General features: G+C 50.8%; 1 protein-coding gene across 1 annotated transcript in view; it reads left to right on the top strand.

Annotated features, from left to right (window-relative positions):
* Glis1 (GLIS family zinc finger 1) overlaps positions 1–7,217 on the top strand; it is a 187,435-nt gene extending 180,218 nt beyond the window's left edge. The window contains exons 8-10 of the mRNA XM_028788128.1: positions 4,181–4,356; positions 4,681–4,848; positions 6,997–7,217. Of these exons, the coding sequence (XP_028643961.1) occupies positions 4,181–4,356; positions 4,681–4,848; positions 6,997–7,154 (502 nt within the window). The 3' untranslated portion in view covers positions 7,155–7,217. The remainder of the gene's footprint in view (positions 1–4,180; positions 4,357–4,680; positions 4,849–6,996) is intronic.
* Positions 7,218–19,600: the final 12,383 nt, after the last annotated feature.

Below are 19,600 nucleotides of genomic sequence, written 5' to 3'. Positions count from 1 at the left end.
AGGCAGGTGAACCGCACACCTGAGCACTTGAGTGGACAGGCAGGTGAGCCGCACACCTGAGCACTTGAGTGGACAGGCAGGTGAACCGAACACAATCTGCTGTGACTGATGACAGCAGCCTACATATATGCATCACTGACTGGGGCCTGTGCTCTGTACCACCTTCTGTGTAAAATGTTGGTGCCTCCCAGGGACACCCCTACCACCAGAGGCAGACGTATTGGTACCCAGTCTTCTAGCCACCCACATCCTCCCTTCAGAAGCCCCTGAGAAAATTCTGCTGCAACAAGGCTCTCACGGGTACCCCTCCAGCATCTATCTCTCTGGCTCTTTGGACATTTGATACCAGACTTTCCACAGAGGGGCCAACCTGGGTCCCATTGGAACCCTCAGAGCTTTCACAGGATCACTGTCTTCAGTATGCTCCTTGCCCTATTGGCTGGATCTGGGAACATGCTGCTGTCCTCCTACATGACCAGAGGGAGTCCCAGTCCTTAACCCCCACCTACTTAGTTTATTACCAGTAGTGACTTGCTTGAATTGGTTGCTCCAGGTCTGCCCCTAGCAACTTCCTCCTTCCTTGCCCTCCCTCCCCAAGGCTACATAGCCTTGACCACTGTACACCTAGGATCAGTCTGGCTTTATTACCACGTCTGTGGCTTGTTGCTCCTCCCTGTCCTCTTGCCATTCATTCATCTGTTCTTTCCTGATCCCTGTGAGCAGCTCCGTGGCCCCAACGCTGGACCAGTGCTGGCTTTGTGTGAAGAGATGTTGGACAGGCTGCACAGTTCAACCATATGAGAGAGGAACAGAAAGGGCTGCGGAGGCCCAGAAAGGAAGCCAGTGGGCCAGATGGGCTGCCTACAGGGGGAGTGCTAAGCCAGGATCCAGGGGCAGGTGGGCGGAAAAGAGCGGCATGGACAAAGGCAGGCGTGGTGAGACCTGGGATATGCTGGGGTGGAGAGGAACTGGGATGTGGGATCCCGAGCTGGAGAGAGGCTGCCAGAACCAGACATAAGGCCAGTGACAGAGGTATCCTAAAGGTTAGGCCAGGCCAACAGCATGGTGAGGGGCAGTGAAGGGCTTGGGATAAGAGATGGCAGCCTGAGTTTAGGCTGGGCAGATATGGAGAGAACCCAGATGGCAGTCAGCACAGGCTTGATCCTGGCTAGGCGAGGGGAAACCAGCATTTTAGGCTCTCTGTGAACCTCTGTCTCTTCCTCCATAAAAGGCATTAAAAGTCCCTTCTCCAGGAACATGGCGAGGACCACCCACCCGTGCCTGGCATTGCTTATGTCACCTGGGACAGGTCCCCTCCCTAGTCTCCCCTGCCCTTTCTGTCCCCATCTCAGGCCACCTGCTTAGCCAGTGGCCAGGCTCAACTAAGACATTAAAGCAGAGGCTCTTGCAGGGCCTGGGCGAGTTGCTTGGCCTCATTCATCACCCGCCTGCCGCCGGCATAAGTACCCATCAGGAATGCCTACAGGGAGAGGCAGAGTGATGACAAGACAGGACCCGAGTCCACCCGCCCACCCTGGCCTGCAGAGTGGCGAGGGCTGTCCCCAGCCGCCAGGCGCCCGGGTTCCGGATGCCTGCTGGAGAGAAGGGCCCCATGGCTGACACAGCCTGGGGCTGGCCTGAATGGGTTTCTTTTTCAGCCCCAGAGGAGAGATGGGCGGGAAGGCCTTCAGCTTCCCCTGCTTGCCAAAATCAACAGGGACTGGCCACTTGGGGCTCCCCAGCGGTTTGCTGGGACGTTTAAATAGCTTGACAGAATTATCTGATTCACTCAAAAATATGTTAAAGAGGGGCCTGACTTCATGACCAAATGTATTTACCCTGGCTCAGAGGAGATACCAAATTTGGTGGGTTTCTTTCCCAGCCTTGCACAAGGAAGGCATGGAGCCCTGGGGCTACCAGCCAGGTCCAAGGCAACTTATATAGGCTCCAGCCGAGGCTCAAGCATGCATTTCCGGAGTTACTTGCCTGATTCCAGAGAGGTACCTGGCTCCAGGTGACTTTCTTGCCATTGGAGTGGTGTGGACCAGCCTCTGTGTCTGCTGTGCACAATTGCATTCTGTTTAATTTTCACCGGCTGTGAAGATGGCAAAGGAGAATTTATGGCGGGTCTGGACAGAGAAAATAAACCTTGAAGTTGCACATGCTTCCCCCAGACCCATGCTTGCTTCTGCATTGCACTTCATCGGTGGGTTTAGAAAGCTGCTTTGTGGCAGGGCATGTTAACCAGACACCTGAAAATAAGCACTCAGAACACTGAGGCAAGAGGATGGTGAGTTTAAGGGCAGCCTGGGATAAACAGTAAGACCCTGTGTCAAAAAGAATGTGTTTGTGGATGTTGGCGATTGTTTGGCACATGCCAGGCCCCTTTGTAGGCCCTGGTTATGCAGAAGACCATGGCTGGCCCTCCCTGCAAGGCACAGCTAGGTCTTAGATACTCTGATGAGACAGGGGACAAGTCAGACACCACACAGTTATGAAGGAGAGAACTTCTTATCTACCATGTCTTGATTTGACATCCGCTAGGAGAATGTGGCCCGGCCTTCACAGTTGGCAGTGCACTGAGGGAGACCCTGTCCCCCACGGTATGGAAACATTAACAGTTGGAAAGGGTAACCCAGAGGGTCAATGAGGACTTGGCTCTTGAACTTCAGACAGTGACATCTCAAGTGGGTGGGAGATGGCAGTATACTGGCAAGACTGTAGGAGCAGGCTGCCAGGGCTGAAGGAAGCAGAATTTACCTCCAGTGTGTCCCTAAGATCTGCCACCCAGTCCTTCTTATCCAGAGTCGGCCCCATGAATCTAACTTCTAGTAGGAGGGTGAGGATAATCTGCCTTGCTTAAGGTGGCCTAGAGCCATGGTCCTGAATTTACTGTCTGCTTTACTATAGACCAGCGGTTCTCAACCTTCCTAGTGCTGTCACCCTTTAATACAGTTCTTCATGTTGTGGTGACCTCCCCCATCACAAAGGTAGCATGTTGCTACCTCAGAACTGTAATTTTGCTCATGCTATGAATTACAGTGTAAATATCTGATATGCAATCCACTGGAGTCATGACCCACAGGTTGAGAACCATCGATATAGACGGTCCAGGAAATGCCACGAGTCAAACTGAAGCCTTGGGGACCTGGCTACTGTTCTCACACACACACACACCCACACCCCTGCAGTGCATGCGCGCACTGTCAGGCTGTAAGCCTGAGCATGGGTTCAGAGTCCCTAAGCCCAAAATCCTGTAAACAGAACTCAGGTTAGGATGGAAAGTTGGGAGCCTGGCTTGTAGGGACTGCAGGGAAGTCAGGCAGCACGCCTTCAACATGGCTGCGTTCAAGGTACCCTGCAGCTTTCTGAAGCCCTGCATTTTTAGCTCACAAGAGCTTCCAAAGAGCACGGGCTTGAGCCTGGGCCCCTTAAGTTACAGTGACTGTAGACGGTAACCCTTCCATCACAGAAGCCATGCAATAGGAGACACACAGCAGGGCGGTAGGAGAGGCTCTCTGAAGTACACCGCACAGTGGGGTAAGATTCTAGCCCGCGTGTCAGGTGCACCAGCTACTTTCCCTTCCCATTGCAGGATTTATCAGTGAGGACGTGTGCACATTGTACTGGGTCATTTGCTTACATCGTTTTGATTATTCTCTCATCAAAACCTGTGAGGCCAATGCCTTGTGGCCATGTGGACAGAAAGCTTTGTGCAGCCTCTCTGAACCTTGGTTTCCTGAACTAAAAAAGGGACTTAGTGAATCAGACTTCAGATGGCCTGTTCTGTCCCTCTTCCAGAATGCCATAGTGGCACATAGCTGGAGGGCTGGTTGACAGCAGGGGTGGATGGTATTTAACCCATGATAGTGAGGGCTACAGCATGTCAGGTAAACACAGCACCCTGCAGGAAAACTGAAGCTCCCAGCATCCCAAGGTCTGTGTCTGGTAGAAACTGCCAGAAGTTTAAACTCTGGTCTGTGGATTTCTGAGGCCATAGACATCTCTCTGTTCCTTGTATACTGGAAGACCTGAATACTGAGTTCTCAACTAAACTATAGCTGTAGCAGGAGGCTCACAGACATGGTCACGGCACTGTAAATTAGAGCAGGTGCTGGGGCCCTGGGTCGTGCCTCTGTCCTGGCTGCTCTGAAGTCATATGGTACTCTATTCTCTCCAGCCTGGGGCCTGGTCTCCTCTCACCTATGGTCAGCCCACTGAAGGGGCTTGGTCCCCCACCGCTGCCACCAGCCTCCCAGAGTCAGTCTCCAGGGGGACAGTCATTCTCCACGATCCTTAGCAAGCCTACCTACCCATCCTTCCAAAGCCCACCACCACCTCTGCCCAGCCCCCAAGGTAAGCTGCATTCAACCCCTTTTGACCCAAAGGACTGACATGGGGCCTGGGGGAGACAGGTTGGGTTCCAAGGACCACATTGGTCTCCTGCCTTAATGATAGGTAAGAGGCTTGGAGGAAGACTGGGTGAGTGTGGTGGATATGGGAGGCGGAGGGCCAGCCATCCCTCTTGTGGGTCTCCAGTATCAGCCACAGACTTTAGCAGACCACCTTCCTGTCTCTCTCCTCATTCACACCCTCAATGCCTGGACTGGACAAGGGGGCTGTTCCCTCAATGACCCAGCTGCTTCTGTCCATCACCGCCATCCCTGCCTCCTCTTGCAGGCTACCAAGGCAGTTTCCATTCCATCCAGAACTGCTTCCCCTACGCTGACTGCTACCGGACCACTGAGCCAGCAGCCTCCAGGGATGGACTGGTGGGTGATGCCCACGGTTTCGACCCCTTGCGACCCAACACCTACTCCACCCTCAGCACACCTTTATCTGCCCCAGGTAAGCCTCCCCAAACCTCCCTTCCTGGAACACTACCAAGCCTATTTGGACTTTGTCCACTAATTCATGTCTGTCTAACAGCCCTATGTGGTAAGGCCTCCCATGTAGAGATAGAAGCAGAAGCCTGCTCAGAAGCAGTCTCCCTGGGCTAGGATACACCCTTGCTAGAATGACTGCATTCATGACATAGCTTTGCTCAGCTGTATCTAAATGCTGTCAGTCCCTAGGTTCCCTGAATTAGACTGGAACTTACGGTCCTAATGGTGTTTCATACTGGGTGTTAATCAGGCACCTGCTGAGTTCTGGCTCAGCACAGCCTTGGACCCTGCAGATACAGCTGATCCCTGCTTCACAGGAGATAACCAGGAAGAGGTGGGGCCTGGGGCATGCCTGGTCCCTGCAGGCCCAGGGATCTGAGAGTGCAGGGGATAGGAAACCTGATGCTCTAGCCCTGTTAGGTGCAGACATGCTGTGGACAGGGAGGACTGCATGTTGCCCAGAGCTGGAATCAGGCTCTATCCGGAAGGCAGAGCAGAACTCAGGGCAGCCTGTTGGTGGGTAGCTCCTCCTTCTGAATTACCTAAGCCAACCCCCCCCCCCCCCCGCCCAAGTCAGCCCCAGGGTCCAGATTCAGTGAAGACCCTAAGGCTCAGACCAAGGAGAAGCTGAGGCCCTGTAGAAGGGTTTTGAGTAGCCTGTGAGCAGCACAGTGGGGAACAGGAACCCGGACACTAGACGTAGGGCCAGGCAGGGAGGCCACCAGTCAACACGGACCTGTGGCTCCATCATCATTGGGGCCTTGGCTGTGTGTGTGCTCTGAGTCTGTGTGCTCCCTTGCCATTTTGTGAGCACATCTGCATGCATGTAGGGCTGGCCCAGGTGGTTCTGGGCACTTTGAGGCACACCCATGGCACATGCGTGTATTCTTACGATGTGCTGATGGTCACATACCTCTCTCACATCGTTACCTACCCTGAGACTCAGACTCCACAGACATGCACATGTGACACGCATGCACATGTGAGCATGAGCATGTAGAGCTGCTTCAGATGCTGTGTTTGGACCTGTGTGTGAGTACAGTGAACGTGCATCTGTGGATAGATAAGGGCCACATATACACATGACAGGGCTGCGTGCAGGCCACCTCTGGGTTAGGTACCCACTCTGTGCCTGTACTGTTGGTTGTCACCAGCCTGTGCTCCCAGCCCCAACCCAGGGGGGATATATTAACTCAGCAGTCTGACATTAGTACAGAGAGGGGCCTCTTCTAGTCTGTCCCAGCGCCTGTTCCAACTGTATTCAACTGTCTCACTGCTAGCCACCTCCCATAACAATGTTAATAGTCCCAGGATGAACAAATATATGGGCCAAAAGGCTTCAGGACAGTTCACCTCATACCCATTTTATAGATGTGGGAGACTGAGACCCACTTACCAAAGCCTCATAAAATCATGACAGCAGCTCAGGGTCAGGGCATTGGATAGGATGATCCTTTCAGGTCTCTGCCTCAAGGTAAGAACCTCTGAGCAGTGACCTCACTCTGGAAACAACATGTCCTCCAGAAAGGCCAGGTGTCCCTAGAGCCAAGTGGACTTGCATTTAACTGCCAGCCCCCTACTTACTAGTAGTGCAATCTTAGATATCCGCCCCTCCCTGAGCCCACCCTTTCACTATAAAGGTAGCGAGTCCCATGTCACAGAACTGCTGTGAAGTTAACGTAATTGGGCTTAATGATCACTTACTAAGTTGCAGTGATGCTGGCTTCCCTCTTGAGGCATCCTGAGTCTGGTTGGGGGACCTGGAAGAATGGGGAGCTGAGTTCCTTCCACCAAGAGGGTCCAACCTCTAAGAGTAGGAGCCATGATGCTCCTACCTTCTCCATCCCTTCCCCCACCTCCGTCTCTTCCTCCTTCCCTCCCTTCCTCCATACCACAGTCAAAGACTGGGGAAGGGTGTGCCAAGCCTGTCTTCTCAGCTCCCCAGGGCTCTTTGGAGTGCAAGACCCCATGTCTCCTCTCCACCCAGCTCACCAGCACCCCCATCTGTAGGTCCCATGAAAGGCACATAATAGGAGAGACCCCAAATGGGTCACGTAGCTCAGCCTTGGGCACCCCCACCCCACTCTGACCCTCTGCTCTCTGTCCACAGGCTACGAGGCACTGGCAGAAACCCCGTGTCCCCCAGCTCTGCAGCCACAGCCATCTGAAGACCTGGTACCCAGTGGTCCCGAGGACTGTGGCTTCTTCCCCAATGGAGCCTTTGACCACTGCCTGAGTCACATCCCGTCCATCTACACCGACACCTGAAGGAGGGAGTGCTGCTGTGCCTGCCTGCCCAGCTCTTGACACTACTTCACCTACTTGCTATCCATCCACCATGGTGCTTCCCACAAGAGGCAGTGAGGCCGCACCACGGGGGCACTTCCCTACCTGGAGGGCTGTCTGGTCTCAGAGCTGTCTGCCAGGAACTGTGGCCCTCTGACAGCCCCCTGACTGCGTCTTCCTCTCTCTCCCTAAGGTTCTCACATCACAGACCTCGTGTATACACAGTGTACAGGACCTCTCTTCCTCCCTGCAAGTTTTATATGTATATACAGTGTACAGGACCTCTCTTACTCCCTGCAAGTTTTATATTTTTGGTTTTACAAGAAAAACATTAAAAACTGGAAACTAGACATGAAGGCTTGGTTCTACTTTGGGATTCAGCCTAAAGGCTGAGACCCAGAAGACCTGAGGGAAGTGCAATGAAGAGCCCCGTGTCCAGGAGAACCTGGGTACAGCTCTGGGATAGAAGCCCTCTTCTCCAACCCTATACAGCAGTCCTTACAGACCCCAGGCCAGTCACCAGCAGCAAGCTAGGCAGAGATAGTCCCAGAGAAGAGGAGCAGAAAGTCTGAAAGGTACTCAGAGACAGACAGACAGACAGACACACACACACACACACACACACACGTATTTACATATGCACATACACACAGAGAAGGAGAGGGAGAGATCTAGCCTTCTCTCCTGCCGTCAGCCAGCTTTGGCTCTGCTGTCTGGACTGTATTGTATGCAAGTCAAGGACACCGTGGGACCCAACAGCCTCGTAAAGCAAGAGGTACAAGGCACCCCACAGACCATCTGGGTGCAGAGAGCACTGAACCCAGGGGAACCCACACCCACTCATGGCCTCAGCCTATAGAGGAGACCAGTGCTGAGAGCACCAGGCCTGCCTGACTCTCCTGTCTCTGGCATCCAGCCCAGACAACAGACCTTCATCTAGTCTGCAGAGGTTGTCTAGAAGTGAGCTTCATGTCAGCGTCACCCGAGGAAAAGATGAAGGCAAGCATCCCACTTGGTAGGAGATTGAGGGGGCTAAGTTCCCTACTAACCCCTCTGTACCAGCCCTCCCTGACTTCAGAAATGCTCTCAGGAGGGTCTGCTCCCTCACTGAGCTGCAGCCACCAAGATACAGTCCCAACTCAGTCTACATGGCAGAGGTAAAAGGGAGAGAGCTTAGTGGCCCCCTTCTTCAGAAGGGAAACTGAAGCCCCTTGTCCATGCTAGATAGCATACTCACGCCTTCTCTGTCATCTAGAGACACCTCAGTCACCCCAATACCTGAGTCCATCCCAAAGCTGAGAAGACGCCACTGTTCTGAGTTCTGTTGTTCCAGGGGTCCAGGGCTCTATGGGACTGTACCCAGTGAAGTACCAGCATGGCTTGCAGGGTCATGCCTGGGCCCCGCAGTAGTCTTGTAGTATTAAGCATCACACATTCCTGGATTGGTGGCAGCTCTTGGTTGTCTTTCAAGCATGGGATGGACTTAATGGATGCCGTCTCCCATGACTACAATAACCTCTTTCATCGTAATTGTCCTTGTGTAAGAGAGCCACTTGTCCCGTTGTATAGACTGAGGAACAGAGTGGGTAAAGTAACCCACCCATATGATGCAGCCACCCCATGTTCCACACTCAGTGTGCCGTTGGGCCCTTGAACTCAGGGTTCCCTGCCTCCCACATCTGCCCTCAGCCCTGGCCTCCTGGTGTAGGCCCAGTCCAGGCCTCAGAGGAAAAACCAACCTAAGTCACACAGCACAAAGGGCCCCTGACTCCCACCCAGGGTGCCCTCCCCAGCCCTCCCCACCCCTACTTTTTATGGAACTAATTAGGCTGTGGCGAATTTCCTCTAGCAGGGATACTCAGGAGTCAATGCTGCATGTCATTGTAGGCCCTTAATCCACTCCAGATAAGCAGCATTAGGCTGTACAATGAGGACATATTTCTATTAATAATGAAAAGGGCTGAGCCTCGAGCACACAGGGAACACACAGGGTGCTGGCAGTTGGATTCCATTTAGTTTCAGAGAGGAGAGAGGGAGGAGACAAAGGCCGTTAGAAGCAGACCAGAGAAGACAGGCAAGCTATGGAGGTACCAGGCAAAGCTCAAGGGCTTGGGACTGCCACGGTTGTTGGGATTCTGGCTCCCCATCCCACTCATTCCAGGAATCCTCAGAGGCTCAGCAGTGTCTCCTAACGTGAGCACAGCACAGGAGGGTCTCCATATCTCCACGCCATCTTTGATCCCTTCCTCAGCCAATCCTGGCCACTCCTCAGCTCTGTCCTTCACACCGAAGAGCCTGGGAGCCACCTTGTTGTCATACCCAGGGACCTCATGACCCTAAGTGATGGGGAGATGGGACTGTCATTGTCACCCAGGGTAGGCTGCTGTTTCTCATTGGGCCTGAGAAGTCATAGGAGGACAGGGCATAGCTTAGAGGCCCTATGGGAGCCTTTAGACCAATGGAAGTGAGTCTGTCCAATGCCAGGACAACCCACACCTGACCTTGTAAGTGACCAGCTGAAGTTGTCCCCACCCCTACCACCCACTTGAACTCCCAAGGAGCCCTGTCCCCTCCTCTTTCCCTTCCCTTCTTCCACACTCCCTCTCCTCCCTCCCAGCCCCACTGTCTCTTGCTGCCATGTTGACCTGTGCCTTCCTCCTTTCTCACTGCCTTGAGCCTCCTCTCCAGTTCACCCTCTTGTCTCATTCCTTTCCTCCATTTTTTTTTTTTTGACCTGCCACAACCAGCACATGAAATCATCTTTCTGTGACTAGGGCACACACTCAGGACAGTAGGGGGAAGAGGCCTTTGGGGCAGGGCTTCATCCACTGACCCCTCAGCTGGACCAGCGTCTCTGGAATGTTGTGCAATCTGACCCTCTAGCCCAATGGCCAGGCCCAGGAATCCCCCAGATTGGTATCTGCCCCCCACCCCCCAAGGATTCTTGATCATCTGAAGGGTCTGTGAGTTACCTCAGGACTCATACCATCAGGCAGAGGGCCCTGCCCCCTCCCGCTGCACCACAAGAAATCCACGCAGAGGGCAGTTCCTGAGAACCCCCTCACTGCTGGCCTCTTTCCACTTGCCCAGTCCAGATAAACCTCATGGAGAGTAGGAAATGAAGCGAGAGCTTCTTCCTCCTCAGGAGCTCCCTCTGCTGGACAGGACAGGGTAGGGTTTGACCAGGTAAAGTTCTGCTAGAACACAAACCCTAAGAGTGAGCCCTGATCTGCCCTCCTCCTTCCCAGGCCCAGGAGGTTCCATAGGACCTCCTGCCTAAACCCATTGCATACCTGCCCAAACCCATCATTGAAACTAGAGGGGGGAGAGGGAGGAGACAGAGAGAAAGGGGGGGGGGGGAGAGAGAGAGAGAGAGAGAGAGAGAGAGAGAGAGAGAGAGAGAATGAATCTACAGAATCTCACACGCAGTAGGACCATAAAGAATATCAACCCAGCAGTGGTGGCACATCCCTTTAATCCCAGTACTTGGGAGGCAGAGACAGGTGGATATTTGAGTACGAAGCCGCCTGTTTTACAGAGCTTGTTTCAAGACAGCCAAAGCTATGCAGAAACCCTGTCTTGGGGGGAGGAAGAGGGGTGTGGATTATATAAAGAAAGAGTGGGTCTGAGGTTAGCCTGGTCAGCCATGGAGAGCCTACCCCACCATACCCAGTATATTAGAACGCTAAAATTCCCCCTACCTGCTGACTCCCAATGGTACATCCAGCTCTAGTCCATTTGGTATGCTAAGTGTCGTGACCTACTTTGCAGAGAAAAAGACTGAGGCAGAAGGCAGTCACTATCTGCGGCCATTTGGGTGGCGTTAGCATTCAGTGTACAGCAGCCCTCCTGCCTCACCCTATCCTGTCAGTCTACATGGCAGCTCGGGGTTTGAGCCCCTGGACCCGCCCGAGGACTTCTGGCACGCGCCTTTCTCGCCTGTCCAGAGGGGACTATTAGGCTTTTACAAGTCCCGATTTATATACTCGCCTGGGCCATGGGCCCTGCCAGGCATTTATAGGTTTCTAAGTGGTCCTGTCTCTGAGGGAAATGCAAATAGAACAGGAACTAGGAGGGAGCTGCCAGTCCTCATCAGCCAAAGCCTTCCATTCATTCCCAGGGGGCCTGGGCCTGGGGCGACTAGATCCTGCTTAAGAACAGCTCGACTCCCAACCCTGGAGGCTGTTTTAGGGAAACAGCAAAACAGCAGACAGCTCCAGGTTGAAGATGCGTGGCTAGACTAGCTGAGGCCTTGTGGGAGAGGGATAGGGCTAAGTTCACCTTTGCTCAGTGACCATCCTGTCATTGGTCACATTGGTTCCATACAGCCTTGTATACAGTTGGCCTTTAATAAATTCCTCTTTGAATTAACTTGCCAATGACAGTCCAGGTAGAACAATGACCTCTTCCTAGAAGGCGAGCCTTTCCACACAGGAGCCTAGGGTCCCTGGCTTCAACCCCACAGCTCTGCAAGGAACCTCAGAGAGGGAGAAGGGTAGACAGGGAGAAGCTCAAGCAGACTGGGACCCCAGGCGGTGGGTCTGGGGCAGATCTCGGATTTTCAAAGAGCAAAGTCCTCCAAAGTAAATGGGTAGCAGTGCTGACCCAAGACTGCAAGTCAGGGTCAGGGCTAGGGCTAAGTCAGCCTTCAGGGCCCCAGAAGCAGCAGGGCTAGCCCACATCCCCTTATATCCCTGGCAGCTCCCCCTGCTCATCTTGGCAGCAGTACCCTTGGGGGCCAGCCACCTGAGCCAGGTGAGTAACAGAGGAGGCAGAAGAGGAGTCTAGAGGACTTTGTGTCACTTTGTCCCACAGAGACCCATTTACTCATATTAACAATCCATTGAACTGCCATGGCCCTCCATTACAACTGCAAGGGGGTTCCCACAGCGATGGCAGCCCCACCCCTGAGTGGCCACCACCAGGCCACGTCCAAAGCTTCCTAAAGGCTCTGGTCCAAGGAAATGGGGAACACTACCACAGATGGATCTATCAACAGCTCCCACCCAGTGCAGGTCAAGCGTGTGAGAAATGGCCCTAGATACTCATATACATAAAATACATACATATGGAGAATTGCCTTACACTCAGCACCTCGGCTCCCCGTCTGAAGACAGAGCCACGGCCCCTGGCCCTCACTCCGGGCTGCAAGAGCGCCTGGCAGCTAAGCTGGTGAATCAGCCACTGTGTAAACAGAAGGAACAGTACCCAGGCAAGCCAGGAGCCTCACAATTTACCTTTGTCATCATCCACAGTCGCCTCAGTCAGTCACTCTTCCCCCGCAGCCTGAGCCCCAAAAGAGGAGTGGGGTGTCTCCTACCAGAAAGGCTAGGAGTTGGAGGGCAGCCTCAGGGTGAGGTCCTAAGTCCAATGAAGGACAGACTGCTAAATGCACAGGCTCCACAGGGCCTGAACCCTCCTTCATTAAGCAAGACACAGCTAGTGTGAGCCTCCCTTGAGCCTGATTTCAAGATGCATCCATGAACAAGGAGGGATATAAGGCTGACTCTGCTCTGTTTTAAAAATATATATTTATTATGTATACTACTTACTTATTTTATCTATACAAGTGCTCTACCACCATGTTCAACTGAATGCCAGAAGAGGGCACCAGATCATCTTATAGATGGTTGTGAGCCACCATGTATGTAGTTGCTGGGAATTGAACTCAGGACCTCTGGAAGGGCAGCCAGTAATCTTAACCACTGAGCCATCTCTCCAGCCATCTCTCCAGCCCTCTATACTACTTTTAATACTAGAGAAACTGAGGTTCTGGAAACTTAAAAGATAATGAAGACCTACGTGCCTACAGCAGGATCCCACAGTCCCTGTCCTGGCCTAGTGACGCACTGACAGAGACCCTGGTGACTGACAGTCACCTCATTAACTCTGGGGTTCTACTCCGGAAGCTGAGACAAAGGTCCCTCCCTCACATTGAGGGCTTCTATGTGTAGTAATTAAGTTATTTGATAAATGTAACTAGTCTTTCTGCTTACACAAATACCCTAAGTATTCTCCTGTGACTGTAAACCAAGCTCCATGCACAAATGAACACTCAAGGGGGAAATGTTCCTGCTCACCTGGGGAAGCATAGGCATCTGGTGCTAGGTCTGGTCTTGAGATTCCCAGAGCAGTGTTCATATTAGCCCATGTGGACTTGAGCAGTGGCCTCCTTGGTCAGTACATCCCTGCCTGTCTACCCTGGGACCTCAGTTCACAAACTCCAGCTGTGCTCTCTGAGCTTCTGCCTTCAAGTGGAAACTCCATTAGCGTGTGCTGAGGGGGACTGAGAAACCAGGTGTAATAGCCTTGGGTGGAACAGAGGAGAGGCAAATGTCATCTAGTGATTCGGTGACCAGTGACTTCCTTACGTCCCACTTGGTCTACAGAGTGTGAGCTGCCCTGGCCATAAACCAGGCCCCTGGCAGGGAGCTTCAGTGCTCAGCACCAGACATGTCCCCAACACGACCTCTCTTCCCCATAGCTTACAAACCTCTGTCTTCTCTCCTAATTTCTTTTTGTGTACTTGGTGTGCTCTTGAAATAGACTCTCCTCCATGGAGCCCTCTTAACGACCACTGGACATGGGCCCAGTCATGGGTACTTCTTTTAGCATTTCCCCACAGAGGTCAGTAAGGGGGGGTGGGTAGAAATGCTTGCCAGACACAGACAGCTGGGGATGCTGCCGGCTCCCAGGCCCAGGACACTCAAAGGCAAAGCTACTACTTCCAATTCAAGGCTCTTCTCTAGTCACACTGCCTAACTGCCATCTGTAGTCAAGAGCCTACCTTGACCTCCCCAACCTTCAGACCTTGCTCCTAACAACAGTACTCTCTAGAGCCTCTCTTGCAAACAAAGCACTTGACAATTACTTCAAAGCCCCAGATTGGAGAGAAAGTAGGAGCTCATGAGTCTAGGCTCACACCAGGCCAGATCTCCTGGGTTCTGAGCTCCCCAGTGCTTCTTCGTGCTAACATGCTTCATGCTACTTATTGGTGAGAATAGATATGCTCTCCTTTGCCTAAATCAAAAATAAGACAAGCATGCCCACTCTTTACATTTTATTCTACAACTGTCCAAAAAGGGTCTAACCAAAGAAACTAGACAAGAAAATAAATGAAAAGACACCCATTTTTTTTTTAAAGATAAAACTATGTTATAAGGGTTGGAGAGATGGCTCAGGGGTTAAGAGCACTGACTGCTCTTTAGAGGTCCTGAGTTCAATTCCCAGCAACCACATGGTGGCTCACAATCATCTGTAATGGGATCTGATGCCCTCTTCTGGTGTGTCTGAAGATAGCTACAGTGTACTCATATACAGTTAACAAATTATATAATTTTTTAAAAAGGTAAGATTATGATATATTCTTATATGTAGGAAATCTTATGGAGCTTACATACACATGTGTGCACATATATACATAGGCACACACTACTAAAGCTAATAAATTGACTGATCAAAGTTGCAGGTTACTAGAACACACAGTAATTAATTGTATTTATACTAGAAACAAGCAGTCCAAAAATGAAATTAAGGAAAAACTTCATGTAAAGTAGCATTGAAAAAAATAAAATCACTAGGTGTGGCGGTTTTGCTTTTATCCCAACACTTGGTTGGCAGAACCAGGTAGATCTCTATAAGTTTGAGACTAGTTTGGTCTACACAGGGAGTTCTAAGACAGTCAGGGCTACACAGCGAGACCTTGCTTCTGACATGGCCCACAAAATAGTAACAATTTAACAGATTCTATTCTGAAGATTGCAATCATTGCTAAGTAATTGGAAAGACATCCCACATTCACTAGTCAGAAGACCAGTTCTTAGCATATCAATATTCCCCTGGTTGACCTACAGTCAGAACAGTCCCTCTCCAAACCTCAGCTGGATTCTTTGCAGAAATTGTCCATCTGAGCATGAAATACGTATGCAAACATATGCGGGCCATAGCATAACCAAACAGTCTCGAAGAACAATCCTAGAGCTCAGGGTCCCCGCATCTGTTCCAGACATACCACAAAGCTGGGGTGACCAAAGTCATGCTAAGGGAGCACAAGGAAAGTCCCCGAGAGTGGACGGCTCAAAGGCAAGCCTACACTGCCAGGGTCAATTGGTTTTTGACAAGTGCCAAACAATTAACTGGGAAAAGAATTGTCTCTGTGTATACAGGGACACACCCTTGCACAAAAGAGTGAAGTTAGACCTTCATCTTCAACCATACACAAAAAAAAAATAGCTCAAAATAGACCAAAGACCAAATAAAAGCATTAAAACCATAAAGCTCCTCTAAACGAGATTAGAGGAGACCCTGCTGACCACTGCAATAATTTCTTAAATCTCACATCAAGGGCCCTGCCATGGACAATGATAAACTGGACACCACTAAAATAAAAACTGTGTGTCAAAGGACACCATCAAGAAAGCAAAGAGGCGACCTGTGGAGTAAGAGAAAGTGTTTTTAAATTGCTTATCTTTAGAAAATTAGCCCCAGATATAGCTCAGTAGTTTTAAAATCCATTTTAAGCAGGTAAATAATTTGAATTGTTGTTACTCTGAAGAACACTCAGAGATGCTCAGTGACCCTACCTCGTTAGCCACCAGGGGAATGCACACACACATTCCGAGGGGATGTTGCTGTCAACCTACCAGTGTGGTCACCACAGACGTACTGGCAAACAACAGAGAGCCAGAACTTCAGGTGCCACTGGTGGGAGTGTGACATAGTGCAGTTGCCATAGAAACATCCTAGCAGTGCCTTAAAAACTTTATAATTAAGTTTCTATATGATCTAGCCATTTTATCCTGAAGTAGAATAAGAACAGTGGAGAAATTAAAACATATGTTTACAGAAAATCTTATACACAGATGGTAGTGCTATTCATAACAGCTCTCAAGCAGAGCCAAACTAAGCATCAGCAGTGTAGGACCATAAAGAGGATGATTTGGTCTCCCCGGTAGAGCGCTGGTTTTGAGATAGCCGGAGACCCAATAGGTCTATTGCCTGTGTAGAGATGGCAAATATCTCGCCACATCCCCGGATTCCAGACTCTTGACACTCGGTCTACATCTCTATTAACCTGCACCTTACAGTCACTTTTGGCTAAGCAGCCCCTCCCAGAGAGGTTTGTGTCACCATCTGCCTACAGGTAGAGGGCGTGACTATAGGCTTCAGCCTCGAGAGATTTCCACATTCATGAGTTACCTAAAGGCCGGTGGGCTTAGCTAAATTAAGTTATTCCCTCCCAGATCCTTCCTTTCCCCCCTCCCCTATTTAAACCAGCTCCCCTTGGCTTTAACTGGGGGTCAGGGGGTGCACCTAGACCATCTATACACACCATGAACAATAAAACTCTTGGAACTCTGGACTTTCTCGTGTTATTGGGACCGCTTCCATGGAAAGCTTCCCTGGGTTTCCGCCGTGCGGGACCCGCAGGCAGTGAGAGGATAAACAGATGTGGTACATCCACACACTGAAATAGTACTCAGCAATAAAAAGGGATGGTACAGACACCTGTGAACAAATGGGGGAAGCCTGAAGACATTAGACTAAATGGGGAAGGGCAAGCAGGGAAGGCCACACGCTACAGGATTGTGTTCCGTGGTGTGGGCCAGACTAAGCAAAGCCACAGGGACAGAAAGCAGTGCATGAGAACAGCGGTGTGGGGAGATGTGTCCAGTGACTGTTAGCAGACACAGGGTTTCCCTTTTGGGCGATGGCAGTGTTCTAGAATTCTCTGTGATGAGGATGAGTAACTCTGAATATTGGAACCACTGAACTGGACATAGTAAATGGGAATTACATATCAATAAAACCTCTATTTAAAACAAAACAAAAAAAAGTCTGTGCTGAATTTGTTCCTCACAACTCTCCCGGTACTGACAGAGCAGTACAATCTAGTTAACAGCCCATCTGGCTGCAGCCCCAAGTGACTAATCTGTTATTTTTTCCTCTGGTACTGCATTTCTCTTGGTTGGTCACCTTGGAGACAGAAAATGAACAGGTTAGACACCAATTAGAGAACAAGGAGCCTCCTCTAGTGGAAAAGAATGACCGAGGCCCAACTTTTTCCACAAGCCAAATCACTCAAGATAAGAGTCTGGGCTCTAGAGAGGCCACAAGAAAACATGGAAGGCTCTCTTGCAGGCACAGGGTTGCTAGGAGGAGAACTGAGGGCTCCTGCCAGCCACCAGAGCCCTAGGGCCTCACACAAACTTGGCTAGTGCTCTACACCCTCCCCCTTTTATTTTTTTACTTTCTGAGTCAGGGTCTCATTAAGTTGTCCACACAAGACTGGAGTTTATGATCTTCATGACATGACCTCCTGAGTAGCTGGGATTATAGGCCTGTGCCACCAGGCCTAGAGCCCTGAGTGTCTTGTTCCTTCTCAGGGGAACAACCTGTGCAGAGGGGTGGGAGGGTATGAGAACATGCTCGTAGTGTGGAGTCTGGGGCATGCAAGACTAGAGAGGCTACAGCGGAACATCGAGGGGCCCTGCCCCTCCCTCCAGGGCTGGTAAAGGAGTTTAGATGACCTCACTGGGCTCTTAGATGTCAGCCACATCTCCTAGCCTGACTCCACTTCTGTAGCAGGCTCCCTAAGTAAGAATCCCATGAGATAATACACTGTCACAGGCCTAATGGAGCACTGGGAACAAACAAGGGTCACATAAATCTTATCTGCTCTAATGATGATGACACGTCCTTGGCTTCCCCACACAGTCTAACATGAGTGAAGTGTAGCTGACATGGCAGAGGGAGGTTGTAACCGAAGACCTATGAGAACTGAGGGGGCCAGCGGAGGCCACGGCTCCAGGCTATGTAAGGGGCCTACTGGGAATGTGCACAGGAACCAGCACTCAGGCACCTAGTTTTGGGGAAAAATAATCATGGAGAGGTGAAGTAAAAACAGGACTAGGTGGAAAGGCAGTGAAATAGCACTCAGTCTCCCTGGTACCCCCAAACAGCAAAGAGCCAGCCCCTCCCCCAACACTCACCTTCCTTTTCTCAGCAGACAGCGGAAAGGCAAAGCAACTGGAGATCCCCTTGGCTGGAGAACCTTTCTTGGAGCAACTGACTGCCTCTAGAAAGGGGCATTTTAAGTCTATCCCAAAAAGTTGGCTTCCCCACTCTACAGCAAGTCCCACAGTCAGCCAGTCAGTCAGGCTGCAGAGTTGTCCAGTCTCCTTAACGACTCACGAGGGCTTCTCAGTGCCTCGCTTCTGATAGGTGTCGCCTGCCAGGGATCACCATCCCACCGACAAGGAAAATCTGGAGGAAATCCTGCAACAGCAGACAGAAGGCAGGGCAAACAAGCTCCAGGACACATCACCTGTGAGACAAAGCCTTGAGCGTTGCTACGACAGCACGCATCTTCAGAGGGGGCAGAAGAGACAGAAATGGGAAGTAGGAAGAAATAAATGATACTGTTTGAATATCAGCATAGGAAGTTCTGAAAACTATGGAAACTAACAAAAGCTCTCCCAGATGAGAAAAGTTAAAAAAAAAAAATCTTCCTGAATCTGGAGACCAAGTTTCTAGTTGGATAACGAACAGTTTTCCTCATATAGTGAAGGACAAGAGGACCCACACTGACACACTGAGCTGGTCATTTGGAAGCTTTAGCAAGCCAAAGATAAAGAGGGATTCTAAAAGAGAGAAGAGGGCAGGGAGGAAGGGAGAAGGAAGTCCATGCAGAACTGTAAAATTTGAATCTGATTTTGGAACAGCACTGTAAGATATAGGCCCACAGCACATGCCTTAAGAATTCTGAACAGGGGCTGGAGAGATAGCTCAGCAGTTAAGAGCACTGACTGCTCTTCTGGAGGTCATGAGTTCAAATCCCAGAAACCACATGGTGGCTCACAACCATCCGTAATGAGATCTGATGCCCTCTATGGGGTATCTGAAGACAGCTATAGTGTCCTCATATAATAAATAAAAACCTTTGGGCCAGAGCGAGCAGGGCCAGAGCAAGAGGGAGAAGGGAAGGGGAAAAAAAAAGAATTCTGAACAAATCAGCTTTCAAATGTAATTCCATCCTAATTCAAACTAGCCACTGATCAAAGGTGAGCACAAAACAAAGACATAGTCTCAGGCAAGTAGGGAAAAAAGAGTAATTTCGATGCACCTCTTTTAAGAACATTCCATGAGGCAGCAAATGGAGGGAGGGGCCTTAGCAAGCCTTCTCCCAAGCAAGGACTCCAGGGTGGAGACGGCAGGGAGATCTCAGAGCGAGATCTCTGCAGAAAGAGCTGTGTACTTCAGGGCTTGTGGGACAGATGGCTGAGCTGAGGGAACAGAGTTGATCTGTGGATGACAGTGGACAGTAACAGGAAGAACTGTGACATACAGCTGTGAAACAAGATTGGAAAGAATTATCGATGGGGACAGAGGACAATGAGCCTGAGAAAGGAAACTGTTAGTAATTGGAA

This window comes from Grammomys surdaster, unplaced genomic scaffold (assembly GCF_004785775.1).
Source record: "Grammomys surdaster isolate TR1022 unplaced genomic scaffold, NIH_TR_1.0 100, whole genome shotgun sequence".
Classification (NCBI taxonomy): Eukaryota; Metazoa; Chordata; class Mammalia; order Rodentia; family Muridae; genus Grammomys; species Grammomys surdaster.
Note: the sequence above shows the minus strand (reverse complement) of the source record. Positions and strands in the feature narration are given on the sequence as shown.